This window comes from Culex quinquefasciatus, chromosome 2 (assembly GCF_015732765.1).
Source record: "Culex quinquefasciatus strain JHB chromosome 2, VPISU_Cqui_1.0_pri_paternal, whole genome shotgun sequence".
NCBI lineage: Eukaryota > Metazoa > Arthropoda > Insecta > Diptera > Culicidae > Culex > Culex quinquefasciatus.
In genome coordinates this window covers 125,816,307-125,836,521 of record NC_051862.1, presented here as the reverse complement: position 1 = coordinate 125,836,521, position 20,215 = coordinate 125,816,307, and the positions used below count along the sequence as shown (strand labels likewise).

Here is a 20,215-nt window from a genome sequence, read left to right as displayed (position 1 = left end):
TAACATTGACATTTGGAGCACCCTGGAGCTCGGTACAGGCCTTCAAAGTTTGGCATTTTTTCGAAAAATCGTCCCGGCTAAAAAGATATGCGTCGCGCCTCGCGACCCCCTTAGACGCCATTTGATTTTACCGGGGCCGATTTTTCGAAAAAATGCCAAACTTTGAAGGCTTTGTAGGCCAGATCCTTGACACGCCAGTGATGTTTTTGGTAAACGCATTGGTGGCCAAAATGCCTCAAAAAGCAGAGTTCGGAAAACCACTCACACTCACAAATTGAGTAGGCTTCCTCACAGTAAACACTCTCGATACTCACCGTGAGTGTAAGGGCTGAGTAAATTTACTCATATTTGAGTAAAATGAGGGTGTGAGTAGGCAGTTTCCAACAATTTGTTATTTTCAAAATCAATGACCACATCAATCCAAAATCAAGAGACTCTATCAATCGGTTGTACATTCGGGGTAGCGTCAATGTCTTCTAATTGATAGCACTGCGCCTTTACCAACAGGACTACTTTTTCGCTGTTGAATGAACAAGGAAATTATCGATGTAGAGTTTGACATCTCGAAATTTGTTTTCTAAAATAGCCCTCATGAGCGCTCAAAGCCCTCTTTGTGAGTAAATGAGGAAGGCCCACACACTCACCGAGAGTGATGAGTAATTTACTCACAGGTAACTTAGTTTTTCCTCATGGTTGAGTAACTTGTGAGTGAGTTTCCGAACTCTGTCAAAAAGTGACATTTTTGAAAAAATCTTTTTTTACCGGTTAAATCCCATTTAAAATTGAAGGGCGGAGCGCCAGCTCCTGTTACGTCCAATCAAGCTCATATTTTGGATTTGGGCTTAGTATGCCCACCGGAACAAACCCTTGAATGCCCGCCAAAAAGTCATTTTTGTTACACTCTAATATCTATAGTAATTTACCCATACTCACAGAAAGTTCAAGGGAAACATTCCGAGATCATAACTTGACGCTCATAACCTCGCTCATAACCGATAAAATTAGGCTCTATTTTTATTTATTTGATAAATCTTTCGTTTCATGAAATAACATGAACATCTGTGTCAAGTGCATCCAATATTTATTAGGTATTTTAATGTCTTAAATAACCGCTTCATTCTCAAATAGATTAAAAAAGTGAAAGGAACCTTAAATTTAATGTAAGTTCTTAAGAAAGAATTGAGTGAATTTAAATTGAAAATTGTATAAAATATTAAACCTAATTGACATGAACTTTGAAAAATATTTTCAACGGCCTAAAAAAAAGTGATCAGAAATGGTTTTTAAGCGTGTTTTTAATCGTTGTACATAAAAATTTACATAGGGCTTTAGGACCCTATTCACGACATTTTACCTATTTTGTCGAATTTCCGACTTTCCGACTTGAGTGGCCACCCTGGACATTTATGCAACCCACGCTGGATCAAGCGCTGAATACTAAACACAATTCTCAAGAGTCAGGAAGGATGTGCCGTATCATGTTTTACATTCACGTCTTACATCCATTACAGTTTCCAAACCACTACTCAGGATATCCATCACAAAACTTTGTCTTGGGCAAACTATCGATACAATAATGCTATGGTCCTGATGCACCCTGGCCACACAACCCAACTAACCTACTGAAACACATTAGACTCCCTCCCCTTCCTTCTAATCGTAAATTCATTTCCCTCGATATGTCGCAAAATGGCCAAGCTTCGACAAACCATCCATCAATAATAGACAAACCGGGCGTATTCATTTTGAATCCAGAACAAACAAAAAACATGGTCGCCCTCATAAGTCTTTTATGGCGATGGCACTATATAAAAGCCGTTAAAGTTCCAGTAGGAGACACTGCTGTAGGGCAATTTGACCGCTCCCTTTGCCAATCTAATTGCACAGAGTAGCCAAGTCAACGCCGAGTAGCGAAAGAAACATATACAAATTCTGGAAGCTGCTAATTGGCACACCACTGGTGGTGGACTATAAAAATAAGCAACTAAAAAGCTAAACACTAAGCCGCCGCCGGTTCTAGTTCTGCGTGCTTGGCGCAAAAAGCAAATAAAAATCATAAAGATCTTGGGGCAGTGCTGCAATCGATAAATAAATTCTGTGTGCGTTTTGTGGAAATAAAAAGTGAAGAAGTGTGGGAAACGAGGGTCGTTAAATTTAATCACTGCCCAACTAGCTTAAAAGTGGGCAAAAAATGATTCACAGTCAGATGGAGGACGCGGGCTACCAAATTCGGCAGCAGGTTCTCAACCCGAACCAGCGCCAACAGCTGGAGGATAACCGCCGCATCAAAGAGCAGATGGAGCAGTTGCAGAAAGGTAGTGACATAAATCTCAATCAGCGTGGCTAATAACACTATACACTAATGATAAGCTTGATTGGTTTGAATGGAACTAACGCTTCTAACTCTCGCCCCGCATGACCCAGAAAACGCCTCCCCGACCCGCCTCTACCTGCGCAAGATGAAGGTCCAGGCGGATGTGAACCTGCTCGACCATCACGACTCCTTCTACCACACCACCAAGAGTCTGCTGGTGCTGTTCCAGATCATGGGCGTCATGCCGATCGTGCGCAGCCCCCCGGGTGTCAACATGCCCCGGACGACCTTCAACTGGGGCTCGCGGGCCTTCATCTGGGCGTACCTGATCTACGCCATCGAAACCGTCTACGTGGTGCTGGTGGCCAAGGAGCGCATCAACAAGTTCATCTCGAACAGCGACAAACGATTTGACGAGGTTATTTACAACGTCATCTTTTTTTCTATCATGGTGCCGCATTTTCTCCTTCCAACGGCCTCCTGGCGGAACGGAGCTGAGGTGGCCAAGTTTAAGAACATGTGGACCGACTACCAGTACAAGTACCTGGTGGTTACGGGGAAGCCGATCGTGTTTCCCAAGCTGTACCCGATTACGTGGGCGCTTTGCGTCGTTTCCTGGGGGGTCAGCTTTGCGGTTATAATGTCCCAGTATTATCTGCAACCGGACTTTCAACTGTGGCACACGTTCGCCTATTATCACATTATAGCGATGCTCAACGGATTCTGCAGCCTTTGGTAAGTTATGGGGGCTTAGGGTCTTTGGGAAACAGATTTGGACAGTTCTAAAATGGACGTAGCAGTCAAGTACTTTGATAGGGAGTCAGATGAGATCGGGTTGCGATGTTCACTCGCAGTCAATCTCGCCATTTCATGGCCACCGCGGCTGTCGATCTTCATGCCGTGTCCGGTTGGTGTCGCGGGAGTCTACCCCCAACGTAACCTTACTTTCCTCTGGGGCGTCCTTCAGTGCCCGTCTCCTCTGCATCGGTCTGGGCTGTACAGAAAGGCCCTCGTCAGCTACAGCTGAACACGTATCAATCACTCACCTTTGCTTCTTCTCGCTACTCTGATAAGTATCTGTCGAATTGTTAGATCTTTCAGCAGAATTCACCAAATTACACAAGCCGTGAGCATCCCGTCGGATTAGGTAGTGCTGGATCATTTATTGGTGAGACGAGTCTGAATAATTTGGACAAACAAACCATACTGGTTATCATAGTTAGGTCGTGCATTCTCAGGATCGGGTTCATTTCGGAAGGTATCTAAATCATTTTCATTTTCAATGACCGTCGTTATTAGTAAACAAATTACATTTACAAATCGTTTTATCAGTTTTACGAGATACTTCTGACAACTTCTATAGGTTAACTTGACAAATTTCACAACGTAGTTGTTTAAACCAGGGTGGCCACTAGATTTCGATTTTCAATTTCCCGTTTTTTTCCCGGTTTTCTACCGATACCAAAAGAAATTTTCCGGAATGTTTTTAAACCAAATTTCAATGTTTTTCAGGCTAACGTTAGTATCAACATACTTTTTTAACGCATAAATTTGTTTCAAAGTTTGAATTTCTAAAGAATTCCTTTCAAATATCTTGAGAACAAAGTAAGTTAGTTGTAAACGAAGCCGTTTTTATCTGTTTCCAATCCAAACCTATAATTTCCTTAATGATTGGGATTTTCATCACCATGCTCTACAGATTTCACAAACTCAAAATAAAAAAAGTTTTTATTTTTTAGAATAACATGCATTATTATTAGAAAGCAGAAAATGGAATTTACAAGAAAAGATTTGCAAAAATACATTGATATCAACATTTATATAAATGCTCGTAAATTTTCTTTGAAAAAAGGTTTTGTGAATTCAAGAAGGAAGATTCCTCCTAGAATTATCAATTCCTGTTAATTAATTATTATTTTTTGGCTTATATTATGAGAGTACTTTTTTTTTTAGTCTTTTCGCTTCATTAGTCCAAACAAAAATGTATGCACTTTAGCAGCAGTGCAGGAAAAATTCCATACAAATGTAAAAAAAATCAGTCCCTTGAGACTTTTTTTATCGATTTATTATCTTTGGTAACAAGCTAAGGAAATGCTCGTGATAACCCATTAAAAAGTTAAAAAACCTGTCGGATTTATCATAATCATCTTATTCTAGGTCTTGACTAAGACTTTGTCAAAGCAAGTTTTTAAAAAAATCCTGTTTTTTAATGTAAAAAAAAATGATTTTCCGTACGTTCTACTCAACTAGTGGGGCAAGACGAAAAACCCGTTGGGGCAAGAGGAACAATGCATGAAAAAACATGTTAATTTGCTAATAATTGAACTGTTATCCCTCAGATACATCAGATTAGAATGTATTTGAAAGGTTTCTTCCATTTTTAGATTAAATAATAATGTTTTACTAAAATTTTTATCGTTTTTATGAAAAAAAAATATTACTTAGATGATAAATAGTAAATTTTCATAATATCTCTATTTTTTGTATGGACATTTTTTTAACGATTGTTAATCAGTTTGTAAGTACTTTCATGTATTTATTTCCCAATAAAATATGTTGTTGCAGCAATCCGTATTTTTTTCGATACTAAAAATCCATATGGTACACTTGCCCCACCTGAACAAGATTTTTTGAAAGCTCAAAACAAAAATAACCAAAAGTTAAATCATACTTTGTAATAGGTGCATGGCATTGGTAGGGACACTACTGATCTAGGAAAAATAGCACATTGATAAAATGAGCCTTAAAACTAGCCCTAAGCCCTGTACTTTTCCAATATTATAAGAAAGCAAAGGTTTTGAAAAAAAAACTTCATTAAATCTTGTGCCCCGTGGCGTTTACGTCGTTTTGGCGGTTATGTGGTAGAAGAATCAGCTAATTGCATTGCTAGCAACAATTCCTCATACTGGAAATAACCAAAATTGTAAAAATTACGGCCGTACGAGCGATTGTCCCTCTTTCCCCATATGGTCGTCTTGCCCCACCTTCCCCTACATTGAAGGGAAATTTTTTTTTGGAATTTCTCGAAAATAACTTTTACTGAAAAAAAGTTCTATAAAACCTAAAACACAAAATGGTAAAAATCGTAAAAAATGACCTTTCTGCGATTTTTTCAGCAACACATAAGGCTGATACAAATTTTATTTAAAGTTTTTGTCGCCCCCCTTGAAAGTTGACCCGAAAAATCAGGGGGCAAAAAAATATTTTTTTCAAAAAACATCAAAATGGAAATTTGAGTGCATTCAGCTGAAATCAGTTTAAAGTGCATTCCCTTGCGTTTAGAATCATTTTTAAGCATGTTTGGGTTGATTTAATAGTCTCTTGAATTTTTGAAAATGGTCGATCTTTAGTATCGTAAAAAGTTTTTTTTTGTTGACATTTTTGTTTTCGTCAAATCTTACAGTTTTTGAAGACTAATGATTGCAAAATAACTGAACTAGTGTAAAATGCATTTTAAAAACTTTTTGCATTCAAATGTTGAGACTATGGCTTTTTTATACTTTTTATTAATTTTTTTTTGCACGGATGTGAACATTTTTAATTGATGCTTGATTAAGACCTGAATTTTAAAGCATTAAAAATGTGTTTTAATGCTAAATTAGATATTGCTGAATTTTTTTTTACCAAACAACGTCGTTTCTTTAAATCAGTTTTCTTAGTAAAGCTTCAAAATAAAATGTATTTCTTTTAAACTATCTACCTAAAATGTCAATAAATTTAGAGATATTCCTTTTGTAAACCAAATTTTCATTGACTTTTTCATTTCTACATACACATCCCATATTATTTTTTTTATGTAAATTTCTGATGACGGACGAATTGTTTTTGAAACAGAGATTTTTTAAACTGCTCAAAATATACATTCAAAAGATTTTCAAGAACTGTTTTGTTTTTAGATTTAAACATTCTATTTAATAGTACTTTTCAGAAGTTGTAGCTGTTTTAAGTAAAGAATAATTCTATTTTATCTCTAAAAAAAGAATGGTTGAGAAAATTCTTAACTGCTTTAATTTTTGAACATTTTTGATCCATGCTTTTGTTGCTGAGATGCAGGCCACGAAAAATATTTTAAAGAATATTTGAAAGAAAAATCTTGATTTTTAAATTTTCAAAAAATCCTGATTTGAATTTCATGCAAAACTAATATTTTAGCAAAGAAAGGTCGAATTGACAATATCCAAATTATAAGATCCTTGTAGATAAAAGGAAAACACTAGTGGTTGGTACTAGCAATGGTTGCCGACAGCTATAAAATCAACTTCGTTCAAACATAAGATATTTTTACTAACATTTCGAATGTTTTGAATACCTATATGGTAGGGGAAATTCTCGTATGTTTGGCAGGTTAAGCACTCGCTCCTAACTCCGTCCAATTTGCTGATTTTCACTATTTAAACAACTTATTTTGCAAAACTTTTGATAGAAACTTGCTTGCTCACTTCTTATTGAGCTATTTATCACTCGATTTCAGTCGATAATGCTTTTAATTAGCTTTATTTGAATGTCAAAGTTCTGACCTGCCAACATTAGAGGCACGCTGGAATTAGATGCTGTTCCCATAGTTGGCACAAATAGAAAAAAAAAACAACAAACTCAAAAACGGAGCACTTCACTTCAAATTCTTAAAATTGCTTAACGAATGCAAATTATAGGTTCATCATTTAAATATTTTTTAATTCACCCGTAACTCACTGCACCCTAAATATGGTTGTTAGTTTGTTGCTTCAAATCAATTTGATATTTTTTGTCTCTTAAATATTTAGTTTGGGACATATGTTCGCCATTACGGGGTTTGTCTTCCGGACCACCTGACACCGCTCGTGGTACTCCCAGGGGTACATGTACATGTAAAAATATCGTAGGATACAAAAGAAAAATCATATACATATTGAGTACATTAAAGAGGCTTTTGTCAATTTTTATATAAACTAAAAATATTTTCCCGGTTTCTCAGTCGAATTCCCGAGTTTTTCCCGGTTTTCTCCCGGTTGATAAAAATCCCGGTTTTTTCCCGGTTTTCCCGGGTTTTTTCCCGAGGTGGCCACCCTGGTTTAAACACAGTGCCTACTTGATCGCTTCAGTCTTCACTTGGACAATTTCGTTCGTTCGTTCCAGGTTCGTCAACTGCACGGCGTTCGGCGAGGCGTCCAAGGCCTTCGCCGCGGAGCTGTCCAACATTTTCGCCACCGACCGTCCGGCGGACAAGCTCACCGAGTACCGGCACCTTTGGGTCGATTTGAGCCACATGATGCAACAGCTAGGTAATAAAAATGGGCAAACCCTTTCGGGATATTCGTAGTTAGAGACGTTTCAGTCAATGAGTTAATTTTGCGCGCGCGCGCAATGTTTGAGCAATAAGCTGCAGCATTGTTCTTCTTTATCGGCCGTCGCTTGATCGAAATCGGAAGAGTCGTAAAAGATTTTACGTTCGTCCGCCAAAAGGGCCTCCGTCTGCTTTTGATAGTAATCTTGTTTTGTTTTTTTTTTCTGCCACCACGGCTGGAAAAGGAAAAGCGTACTCCAACATGTACGGCATCTATTGTTTGGTGATTTTCTTCACCACAATTATCGCCACGTACGGGGCGCTCAGCGAAATCATCGAGCACGGCGCGACCTATAAGGAGGTCGGATTATTCGTCATTGTTTTCTACTGCATGAGTCTGCTGTTTATCATTTGCAACGAGGCCCATCACGCGTCCAAACGGGTAACCTTTTTGGTCGGAATGTGTTACAATAACTTAATTAAGGGTTTCCGCCGCTTCTCCACTTCAAGGTGGGTCTCAACTTTCAAGAACGTCTGCTGAACGTAAACCTGACGGCGGTGGACAAAGCGACCCAGAAGGAGGTGGAAATGTTCCTGGTGGCCATCGACAAGAACCCGCCGACGATGAATCTGGACGGCTACGCCAACATCAACCGAGGGCTAATCACATCTGTGCGTTGCGCAATCACTGTAAATCACTCAATTAATCTGATTTCTCTTCCCATTTGCAGAACGTCTCCTTCATGGCAACATATCTGGTCGTGCTGATGCAGTTCAAGCTGACCCTGCTGAGACAGAGCGCCAAAAAGGCACTGATTGCATCGCTGACGACCAATTTGACCAACATTGCGGCGCCCAAAACGAACCCACAATAGACAGAGACACAACCCTGCTGGACTTTCTTTCCCAAATCAGCAAAAAAAAAGCAAATATTTCCCGATTAGTGGTTACTTCTTTTTTTTTCATCAAACAATCTGGAATTTTATTGTTTTCGCTTTTCTCCCCTTACACACCCCGATGTTATACACTTATAGTTCATAATGCGCGCGCGTGCTTTAGAACTTGGTAAACTTCTTCTTGGCACCGGCCAGCTTGCTCACCTTGAGCACGTTGAAGCGCACCGTCTTGGACAGGGGCCGGCACTCGCCGACGGTCACGATGTCTCCGACTTCGACGTCCCTGTGGGCAAAATAGAGGAGAAACTGGAGATGTTAGAGAATTGCTTTCGTAACTTTCGATAAATTCAGTTATTAAGATTACTTCTAAAGAGTCGAAAGATAATGCATCAAATCAATCTTTACACTGTTGAATAGGAGAAATAAACTTGTTTTTTTTAGTTAATATATCTAGGAAGTATGTTTTCAAACGATGACAAATGACAGATTAAAATCTAAACGCGATTCGATCATAACATTTGAAAAATTTGAGCTTAACGGTGCTCATCAACTAGAGATTGAAGCACACAGATATATGTTACACACATTTAGATATTTTTGAAATCACGGGAACAATCGATTGAATTTTTCATTCATCCCCTGCCAATTATTTCAATCCAATTATTACAGGATTTGGTCCGTAAGTTAAACAATATCTAAATAAGAAGACAACATCTTCCCTGGTTGCAGTGCAGTGTACCCTTAATTCGCGCAACCTGAAAAAATTGTACAATATCTTTGTTTTTTTTTTGTGTTTGGTCCAGTCTAGTACTAAGTGGCCGGCAGCGAAATTATGGGAAAGTATTGTTATGGGTACTTTTTTTGAATGGCCATAGAATATGGTGTTGAAATTGGAATCCACAAAAAAGAATCTGTTCTTCTAAAATTTAAAATGTAAGTAAATTACTAATTTGATGTAATATTGGGAAAATTCCAAAATCCTAGGGGAAATGCATGTATTTTTGGCAGATTTGTCGGGGATCAACCCTATTTGATAACAAAAAGAGCATAATTCTACGATTTTGCCGAAAACGAACAGTATCGGTGTAAAGAGCAACTCTATTAGAATTAGTCTGCATTTTCATTTTTATAATAAAGTAGTGTTTAAGTTGTTTAAAAAGCACTTCAAAATATTTTATTTTGCCTCTAATTCCGTGCCATCAGTTCTCTCTTTCGCCACCAGTTGGTCCTAATTTTGGCAGGTCGCAAATATCTTCATGCAAAATGTACGCATTTCACCTAGCCCGCTCTCTCACTCTCCAACATTCTTTTGTTTGGCGGCATCTATTTTTGGCATGCTGCGATTACGTTTGAAGTGTCAACCCCATTTTTTAAGTTTAAATGCTGCCCTTGCTAAACAGACTTAAATTTAGTGGTTAAGAGCGAGTTTTTCACCAATGTGTAACAGGTCGTATCGAGGTGCTCCGATTTGGATGAAACTTTCAGCGTTTGTTTGTCTATACATGAGATGAACTCGTGCCAAATATGAGCCCTCTACGATAAAGGGAAGTGGGGTAAAACGGGCCTCGAAGTTTGAGGTCCAAAAAACCTCAAAAATCTTAAAAATGCTCGCATTTCCGTAAAACTTCATCAATTCCAACTCTCGTAGATGCAGTTGAAAGGTCTTTTGAAGCACTTCAAAATGGGCCATAGACATCCAGGATCGGCTTGAATTTTTCTCATAGCTTTTGCAAATTACTGTTAAAAATTGATTTTTTTTTAAACCTCAATATCTTTTTGCAACAGCCTCAAACACCCATACTCCCATAGGTCAAAAGATAGGTATTAACTTTTTGGCCAATCGTAGTTTTTCTCATAATTTTTCGATTTTTCTAAAACAAACTTTTTATAACGTTAGTTTTTGCCCTGTACTGCCCATAATTGAAAATTCGGCTATTATGCCAAATCAAGTATTCCGAGAAAAACGCGTTTTAGTGTTTGACACAAAATCTCCGTCAAGGTAATTTCCCATAAGAGTGGCATATTAGCCGTTTGGTTTTTCGCATCGGCAGCCAAGTCTAGACACTATTTCAGTAAAATTCAGGTTCCAGAAGATGTGTTGGAACGTCCTCTACCACCTGGTGCTAATATCTCGTTTTTGCCAAAAGTGGATATTAGCCGTTTTTTCAATGGTGGGCAGTGTAGGCCTCCATAGCGGCACTTTTTGGTCTCAATTTTGTCATATTTGGAATCCTCGGAAAATTTCACGTTAGTTAGAAGTATTGGAGTGGTACGACCTCTAGAACAAACCGAGCAGAATTTACAAATACTGCCTCTTAATTGAGCACAGGGGACCGAGGCAAAACAGGTAAATTGACGTTCTGGTTAGTGCAACTGAGCGTCGTTAAAATTCAATTATGGTGAACAAAAATCTTCGTGGTTTTGCCTTCCTCACCCCACTGAGGCAAGGCTATAAAATCACTCGAAAAATGAACTTCTTAAATACACCTCCTAGATATACCTTCACGTATACTTATCGACTCAGGATCAAATTCTGAACAAATGTCTGTGGGGATGTGTGTAGACATGATTTTTTTTCCACACGATTATCTCAGAACTGGTTGCACCGATTTTGGCCGGATCCGCCTTATTCTGTTCGTTTTGGGGTCCCCTAAGACCCTATTAAATTTTATTCTGTTTAGTAAAGTATTTAAAAAGTTATGCCAAGAAAAACATTTTTGTAGATACAAAAAAGGGTGATTTTTTGCATAACCTCAAAAGGCCGTGTCTTTTTGTTTACGTGCGAGAGTCGCGCCAGATGCGAAACGCCCGGTTGCCAGATTGCTTCAAATAAGAGTTTGCATGTTTTCTGGAAAAGTCTGTATAAGGTATATATTTTTTCTAAAACTTATTTTCATTATTACTTTGTAAATGTGAGGAAGGCACCACCCACCTAATGGTGGATTAAGAAACGTTTTTATTTTGTTTTTGCAGAGTACTGCTTTAATTTACTCGAATTTGCTCAGGAAGTGTCTTAAATCAGTGTGCTTACTGAAGATGTTACATTTGATGATAAGTTCGTTGACGGAAAATCTTTTTTGGAGCTGTAATCGAACGTCAAAGTTCTGATTTGGCAACATTAGAGGCACGATGGAAACAGATGCTGTTCCCCTAAGCTGACGTTTCTATCGAGCTGTCAAATCTGCAACATGGAGTTAAACTCTCTGTGAAGCTGCTGTGAAGTTTTCCATGGCACTTCGAAAAGTTTAACTCCGTGTTGCACGCACACACTCATTTACTATCACTTAACATAAAATAGTTAAGTTGCATTTTATATGTAATATGTAAACTTGCAAGCAAAATGTGCGCTTCCCTAACACTGATGTGAACTTTATTATATTTTTCACTGATACTGCACTTCTCAAACACATCATTATTCAATTTCAAGTACAGTACTGCCGTTCTACGCATAATTGTCCCATGTCATTTTTAGACGATTTTGACTTTTTGACATTTTTTAGTTTAGTTTGTCGTATACTTTTAGAAAAAAAAACACATAAAATCTGGTACTTTGTTCGGAAACTCATCAAAAACAACACCAAGTCTGTTTGTCCCATCGTTACACTTCTACGCATAATGGTCCCACCAAGTATTTTCTCTCATAGAATCATTAGTTTAACGAAGCATTATGCCTTGTTTACCTATTGTATAGCAAGAGGAGAATCTATGACATTTCCCCGAAACCCATATTACCGAAGGGACATTTCCCCGAATGCCACTTCCCCGAAAAGACACTTCCCCTAATAGTCATTTCCCCGAATTCCATTTACCCGAATTTCCCATTTCCCCTAATCGTCCACATTCCCGAATGCCATTTTCCCGAATGGGCCACAATCCCGAATGCCATTTACCCGATTAGTCATATCCCTGAATAGTCATTTCCTGAACGCCATTTCCCCGAACGCGGTCAAGCCGAAATGCCCGGTGCCCGAGCGCGCGCGCTCCTGGGCACCGGGCATTTCGGCTTGACCGCGTTCGGGGAAATAGCATTTTACAGTCGACTCTCTGCTTGTCAATATCCAAGGGACCGTCGAGGAAGAGAATCATCAGATTACAGAACGATGCAAAATGAAGACTCGATTGAAAATATTTTTTTCTTGATACCCAGCTATGGGAGAGAATCATGGCAACGTCCATCAAACAAAAACAAACTAATGTCAAACACCCTTTAAAGCTTCGTTTCGCCAAGAAAAATGTCTATGCAAGCCATGAAAACTGAAATTATTGACAACCGGAAGAGATTTTTAAAGCAAACAGGGACTGAAGAATTCATCGATAGACCAGAGAGTCGACTGTGTAAGAAAAAAATGATGGCAATTTTTATCACATCAAACTACATATAATATTTCTTGAAAGGTTCGTATTGGCCTTGAATGATCAACTTTCTTTTTGGCTTCACTCAGAACAGACGTAGCATTTTAGGGGGGAAGGGGTGTTGTAAGGTTTGGTACTATTCATTCAAATACAATGAATATTGTTAATATTGTTGTTGTCTCAAAACAAATACCTTTTCTTATAGACATGATAATAATAATGCAATAGAAATTTTGTTATTTTTTATGATTCAGAAAACAAACCGTGCGATTTTCGTAGTACAGAACCCCGTTCACACTGACCATTTTATTCGCATTGCTGGTTTGGGATTTGGCGAAAAGTATAATCAACAAAAATTTATATCAGCCTTATGTACCTATTTGTTCGGTTTTTGCGTTCTTGAACAAAATTCGAAAAAAAAATTCCTTGCAAATTTCTCAAAAACAACATTTAATCATGCGGTTGAATACAAATGTTAATTGAACAACAAAAAATCTAGTAATTGGGTCCTAAAATTAAGCTTAAATTTGTGATATTATTGTTCACAAGAAAAATAAGCTTTACTAAGTACAATGACCCTTTGTACGACCGCAAAGGATTTAAAAGGGATTTTTAATTCAATTTCTAAAATTCACTTCACGGCCCTTCTTGGCAGAAAAGCTCCTACTTGACAGCTCGATCCAGGGGGCATAGTTGATCCATCGGAAAAATTTTGTCTTGTCAAAAACTTTTTTTGCATAAAAATGAATAAAAAAAAAGTTATCAGAAATGGTTTTCAATCGTGTTTTTTACCGTTGTTCATAAAAATTTACAAAGGGCTTTACTACCCAATTTACAACATTTAATCAACAGCGAGATCATCAGCATACCCGAAAAAGCTGTTTGTTCGGTAAAATTGAGAAAGAAAATAACTGTTAGTCATGGAAAAGGCTTTAGCGAAAATGATGATTAGGGGATATGCAAATTCGAGTAATTTTAAATTTAAATAAACGGCAATTGGCGTAAGTGTCATTTCGGGAAACGGCATTCGGGGAAATGGCCGATTAGGGAAATGGCATTCGGGGATATAGCCGATTAGGGGAAATGATATTCGGGGAAATGGCATTCGGGGATGTGGCTGATTAGGGGAAGTGGTATTCGGGGATGTGGCCAATTAGGGGAAATGATTTTCGGGGAAATGGCATTCGGGGAAATGTCATTCGGGGAAATGAGCTAGACCCCAAGAGGATCATAAATAGGAGTGATAAACTACTAACTGGTGCGATTAGGGACACATTGGATGGATAGGAACCCACGGGACAATTATGCGTAGAAACACAGAGATCGGTCGAAAAATTTCAATAGCGTTTTTCTCAGTTGCACTTTTTTGAACATGGGACAATTATGCGTAATGCGACATTGTTATTTGGTGAAAATCGGCCCTGTTTTGACTATTTACGATGTATGTAGCATGTGTACATGTTAAATGGGATCCAAACAAACGAATAATGCATTGAAAATCTTTTGTTTAGCTTTAAAAAATGTCACAACACATTTAATCTTAAAATTCTCCAATTTGCTCCCAGCACAGGCCATATAAAGGAAAAATGACTTTTCTATGTTGGTCGTTCTGAAGAGCCACCTCTCAATTTTTGTATGGATTACAAAGTAAACAGCCGCCAAGGTTACTGTTTTTGAGACGTGTCACAATTAGTTTCATCGAATTTTACACACTCTATTTACCAGTTATACTAAAACAGAGATCTTTTCCAAAAAAAATCCCGATTCTGAAAATGCTTCAATTTTTTGAGGAGTTTTTGGAGCCTGCAATGATTCAAGGGGAAAAAATAATTCAACAAATGATAGTAATTGACTCTAACAGATACCCTAATATGACTTTTAACAGTATAGAGCCGTTGGGCACTCTTTAAAGCCAATCGTCATAGGTTTTAAGTTATTAATTTATTTAGACCGAATCACTCAAGATGATAACCCATGACCTTCCACGCGATGGCGGAGCGCCAGACCGGAATGAAGCTGAAGACGCTGCGCACCGACAATGGTAAGGAATACATCAACAAGGGCATTCAAGGCTACCTGCGGACCGCAGGGATCCGGCACGAGACGACGAACGATTACACCCTCGAGCAGAATGGGATGGCGGAACGAGCCAACCGGACCATCGTGGAGAAGTCTCGGTGTCTACTGTTCGAGGCGAAGCTGCCGAAAGGCTTCTGGGCTGAAGCTGTGTCGACCGCAGTGTACCTGATCAACCGATCGCCAACCCGTGGTCAAGAGATGACCCCCGAGGAAGCCTGGACTGGTAAGAAACCGAACCTTTCGCATCTCCGTGTCTTTGGCACAAAAGCCATGGTCCAGATTCCGAAGCAAAAACGTCGCAAGTGGGACGCCAAATCCCACGAATGCATCCTTACCGGTTTTGACGAAGAAACCAAGGGATACCGGTTGTACGACCCGAAGCAGAAGAAGACGCTGATAAGTCGCGAGGTGATTTTCCTGGACGAAGGAGTCGGTAGCAGCGCAGCAGGTCAAGCCGATCCCGGTGGTAACACTGGACGTTTTGGACTTCGGAGAGACGAGGTTGCAGCCGACCTCGGCGGAGCCTGTTCCGGTCGAAGCTGTACCGGACGCCCCGATCGACCCCCGATCGGACGATGAAGACGAGGAGGAGCAGTCTGAAGCTGACTCGAGCGGTGAGAGCGATTCATCCACGGGAACGTTGACCGACCTTGTGCTCCCTACGCAACAATCTTCACAACCAGCTCGGTCACAGCTGTTGAGGCGCAGCGGACGGGAGCACGTGTTACCAGGCAAGTACAAAGATTTCTCTGTCAAGTGCCCTGGTCTCCCCGGTTTCAACCCTCCACAGGCAGCTGCATCTGAGGACGAGTTCCCTGGTTCCTCAGACGACGACTACGAATCGGCCGACGAAAACGGCTTTGCGGCGATGGCAGCCGGGTCTGGTGTCGACGACCCTGTTACGTTCCAAGAGGCGCTGAAACGAGACGACCGTGATTGCTGGAAACGGGCCATGCAGGAGGAGTTCCAGGCCCTGGTCGACAACAACACGTGGACGCTCGCTGAGCTGCCGAGAGGACGGAAGGCCATCAAGTGCAAGTGGGTTTTCAAAACCAAGCACGATGCCGAAGGACGAGTGCAGCGGCACAAGGCGCGGCTGGTCATAAAGGGCTACTCGCAGCGAAAGGGGGTAGACTTCGACGAAACTTACGCCCCGGTCGTTCGATACAGTTCACTGCGGTACCTGTTCGCCCTGGCCGCGAAGCACGACCTGGCTGTGGATCAAATGGACGCCGTGACTGCCTTCCTCCAAGGAGACCTCGACGAGGAGATCTACATGGAGCAGCCACCATGTTTCACCGACGTCGAACAAAAGTCGCTGGTCTGCAAGCTGAACAAGGCGCTGTACGGGCTCAAGCAGTCGAGTAGAGTCTGGAATCAGAAGCTGGACGCAGCTCTGAAGAAGTTCGGACTGGCCCCGACAAAGTACGATCCGTGCGTCTACCTCAGCAAGAGCGATGGCAACATCCTGATCGTGGCCATCTACGTCGACGACCTGATGATCTTCAGCAACAACAGCACGCGGACGAACAAGCTGAAGAAGCAGCTCAGCAGCCATTTCCGCATGAAGGACTTGGGAGCCGCGAAGCACTGCCTCGGAATCCGCATCGAGAGGACGGCAGATGGAATCGCCCTGGACCAGGAAGCGTACATTGAATCCGTTCTGAAGCGGTTCAACATGAACGAGAGCAAGCCGGTCAGCATCCCGATGAACGCGAGCGAGAAGCTGTCGAACGAGATGAGCCCGAAGACCGAGGCCGAGACCGCGCTGATGAAGGACGTCCCCTATCAAGAAGCGGTCGGCTGCCTCATGTATCTGGCCCAGAGCACGCGGCCGGATATCCTGTTCGCGGTCAACACCTTGAGCCGATTCAACCGGAACCCGGGACCGAAGCACTGGAATGCGGTGAAGCACCTGCTGCGATACCTTCGCGGCACAGCTACGCGCAGGCTGGAGTACAAGCGGGACGCTGAGTCGGAGATTGTCGGCTACTGCGATGCTGACTGGGGATCGGACCCGGACGAGCGCAAATCCACAAGCGGATATATTTTCCTGGCGCAAGGAGGAGCGATTTCGTGGTCCTGCAAAAAACAGCCCACGGTGGCGCTCTCGACGTGCGAAGCCGAGTACATGGCGGTGTCTGCGGCTGTCCAGGAAGCGTCGTGATGGCGCGGGATCTCAACGCTGTTTGGATCCAACCAACCGATCGAAATTCGGTGTGACAACCAAAGTTGTATCGCCATCGCCAAGAACGGTGGCTACAACCCCCGCACGAAGCACATCGACATCCGGCATCACTACATCCGGGATTCTCTGGAGCAAGGTGTGGTGAAGTTGGAGTACGTGAGCACGGACAACCAGATTGCCGATGGACTCACGAAGCCGTTGCAAAGGACGAAGCTGGAGGAGAACAGGAGTTCTATGGGCATCACTTCTACTTCAGGAGGAGTGTTGAATTGGAAGTAACGAAGCATGCCATGAAGAAGAACCCTCGTTCAGATTCATTACTATTCTAACTATCGTAAAATAAACACACTACTATAGCGTACTCTCGATAAAAAGTTTTTTTGTATGGACAATTGTCCACGAGGGAGGGGGTTCGAAATTACCAAAAAAGTGTCCACGTGGTTTATGGATGGTCCCTATGTTTTAGGGGATAAAAATCCGCAACTTTTGAGCCATAGAGAAACATGGTCAAAAAATCTGCCGCCGAGTTATGATTTAAAAAAAAAACAGTGATTTTTGGAAAAATTCGAAGTTTCATGCAAAAATAAGTTTGACATTATTTTTTAATGCAAAATTGGATTTGCAATCGAAAAGTACTTTACAGATTTTTTGATAAAGGGCTCCGTTTTCAGAAATAGCCACCGAAAGTTTGATTCTAGCGAAATATTTGCAGTTTTTCAATTTTTAAAAATAGTGACCATGAGTGACCGTTTCTAAAAATATTTTTTTTTTTGAAAAGTTCAGAAAATTTGCTATAAAATTGTCTAAAAGACATAGAAGATTGGACCTCGGGTTGCTGAGATAGAGCCGCTTTAAGAAAAAGAAACACAAAAATTGAAGTTTTCTTAATCTCACCAAAATAACCCACCATTTTCTAATGACGATATCTCAGCAACTAATGGTCCGATTATCAATGTTAATACATGAAACATTCGTGAAATTTCCGATCTTTTCGAAAAAAATATTTTGAATATTTTTGAATCAAGACTTACATTTTAAAAGGGCCAAACATTGAATATTACGCATATTTAAAATGCAAAAAATTTAATTGAACTGGTATTTGCACAAAAAAAAATGTTATCACTCAGACCATGGATAAAACATCACTTAGCTTGATTTTCATTTTATTGATTTCAAGTTTTTCTTCAAAAACTTAAAATTTGTTAAAATTTGCAGTCGTTCGATACATCATTCGAAAGATGGCAAGAAAAGCTTCCAAATGAACGTAAACGCGAATCATCAATTATCGATTTGCTATGATTTTTTGAGCATTGGCCGATCTGTAAACCGTTCCGCATATGTGGGATGAGGACGTGCAGATGAATAATCTACAGCATTTTTGAAGTTGATCATTCGTAAATGGAACGATAATTGATCGAAAAGGTGCTCAGTTTACCAATGGCGCTTAGAACCTTTTGAAAACTAACCCAAGAATTGTAGTTTTTGCAATTTCGTTGAAAAATTACTAGCTTTTCCTGTCATTGACTACTTTAGAAAATAATTTTGTGCCAACTACTTGCATCGAAACGCCCATGACGGAGAGAACACCGCTGCGGGAACCGCTCCGTGAATAGTTATGCTGGCTATTTTACTGTTGCAAGATTAAATAGCTTCGTTCTATAAGGTAATTCCGAACGACGCAGAGTGTACACTTGCATTTCCTCCTACCAACTACTAATTCCCAAAATTGAACTCACCGGAAGCAGGGCGACAGATGCACGCTGATGTTTCGGTGACGCTTCTCGAACCGGTCGTACTTCCGGATAAAGTGCAGATAATCACGCCGGATCACGATCGTGCGCTGCATCTTCATCTTGCGCACCACGCCGTTCAGGATACGTCCACGGATCGAGATGTGGCCGGTGAAGGGGCATTTCTTGTCGATGTAGGTTCCGGCGATGGCCTAAAATGGAAGAGGGAAGCCCTTAATTAGTGTCGGTTCCGGTGGATTTGAGGGATGATTTTTCGCACTGATTTCGTTCAAGTCAGACAAAGTATTGGGTTAAGAAGGGGGTATCCTCATGTGCTAGTCGGAAGACCATCGTGAGAGGGTATCATCATTCGAGAGCAGTCCGTAACTCGTTCCGGAACATCCGAAATCGTTAACCTACCTCCTTCGGGGTCTTGAATCCGAGTCCGATGCTGCGGTGCAGACGGAAACCCTTCTTCTTGTTGACCTGTTTGCGGTTCAGGTTCACACCGATTTGCTTCTGGAACGCACGCTCGTTCTATTTGGCCGGAACGTCCGCGGGAACCACAAAACCAGAAAAAAAAGAAAAGTTGAGGTTAGAGTTGAAGGTTGTAAACAAACCAGGTTCGAAACTTGTCGTCGCCTGACCGCCACCGGGGAAGCAAAAACCTTTTTCAGAAATGATTGTAAATTGGGTTAAAATCTGACAATCTTCACGTTTGGATCAGCAGACCGTCATGATGCTTTCATCATACAGATTCGCTTCCCCGGCGGACGGCCACACTAGCAAGGACGGCGAATTCCGTTCCGACACAATTAATTTTGTTTTGTATACACGTGCGGAAATCTTCACTTTTGCCGATTGAATTATCACTTTGGCGAGAATCTTTCTCCACAGCACGGAAGCACTGCAGCCCGGCCACAATTTCCACCAGCAAAAGTAGAAAATTCACCACAAATTAACAGAAAATTTAACGAATTTCAGGAACAGCAGCGCCGAAGCAGTACCTGATCAGCCATCTTGACGTTGGGAAAGAAAGAAAGAAAGAGACGGAAAGAAAAGAAAGAGAAAAAAAACGGAAATGGCAAAACGCAAACTTTTTTTCGAATTTCGAAAATTTTCGAATTTCGAAAATTTTCGAAATAGGCCCAAATTCGAAATAGGCCCAAAATATAGGCCCAAATTCGAAAATCGAAATTTTTTTTTTTGGTTCGTGTCTCGGCTAATTTCACCTTTTCCCCTTTTTTGCCATATAACCAATTCTTTTTTCACATAACCAATTTAACTTTTTTGAGTTTTTCTTAATTTCTACCGTTTTTTATGAGAATAAATATTATAATTCAATTTCTCAGAATATTGTCTTATAACTTATTTTTCAATTCATTCGTTTCG

At 40.6% G+C, this 20,215-nt stretch overlaps 2 protein-coding genes across 2 annotated transcripts; one reads left to right on the top strand and one right to left on the bottom strand.

Moving 5' to 3' along the window:
• Nucleotides 1-1,873: 1,873 nt before the first annotated feature.
• LOC6038274 (gustatory and odorant receptor 22) lies at nucleotides 1,874-8,520 on the top strand. The gene is made up of 6 exons (XM_001848045.2): nucleotides 1,874-2,315; nucleotides 2,425-3,049; nucleotides 7,430-7,575; nucleotides 7,823-8,019; nucleotides 8,088-8,249; nucleotides 8,309-8,520. The coding sequence occupies exons 1-6, from the start codon at nucleotides 2,192-2,194 to the stop codon at nucleotides 8,450-8,452; spliced, it is 1,398 nt and encodes a 465-aa protein (XP_001848097.2). The 5' UTR covers nucleotides 1,874-2,191; the 3' UTR covers nucleotides 8,453-8,520.
• Nucleotides 8,510-19,888, bottom strand: LOC6038275 (40S ribosomal protein S11). The gene is made up of 4 exons (XM_001848046.2): nucleotides 19,831-19,888; nucleotides 19,244-19,360; nucleotides 18,830-19,035; nucleotides 8,510-8,756 (listed from the first exon to the last, which is right to left on the bottom strand). Exons 1-4 carry the CDS (start codon nucleotides 19,840-19,842, stop codon nucleotides 8,633-8,635), a joined length of 459 nt encoding a protein of 152 aa, XP_001848098.1. The 5' UTR covers nucleotides 19,843-19,888; the 3' UTR covers nucleotides 8,510-8,632.
• Between the last annotated feature and the right edge of the window lie 327 nt (nucleotides 19,889-20,215).

Excerpts from the sequence above, each read along its gene's own strand:
- LOC6038275 (XM_001848046.2), bottom strand. Across the intron at positions 19,036-19,243 it reads GATTCAAGACCCCGAAGGAG|GCCATCGCCGGAACCTACAT; the intron begins GTAGGTTAACGA and ends CTTCCATTTTAG. Across the intron at positions 8,757-18,829 it reads CATCTGTCGCCCTGCTTCCG|GGACGTCGAAGTCGGAGACA; the intron begins GTGAGTTCAATT and ends TTTTGCCCACAG.
- LOC6038274 (XM_001848045.2), top strand. The coding sequence starts at position 2,192 with ATGATTCACAGTCAGATGGAGGACGCGGGCTACCAAATTCGGCAGCAG. Across the intron at positions 8,020-8,087 it reads CCCATCACGCGTCCAAACGG|GTGGGTCTCAACTTTCAAGA; the intron begins GTAACCTTTTTG and ends CTCCACTTCAAG. Across the intron at positions 8,250-8,308 it reads ACCGAGGGCTAATCACATCT|AACGTCTCCTTCATGGCAAC; the intron begins GTGCGTTGCGCA and ends TCCCATTTGCAG.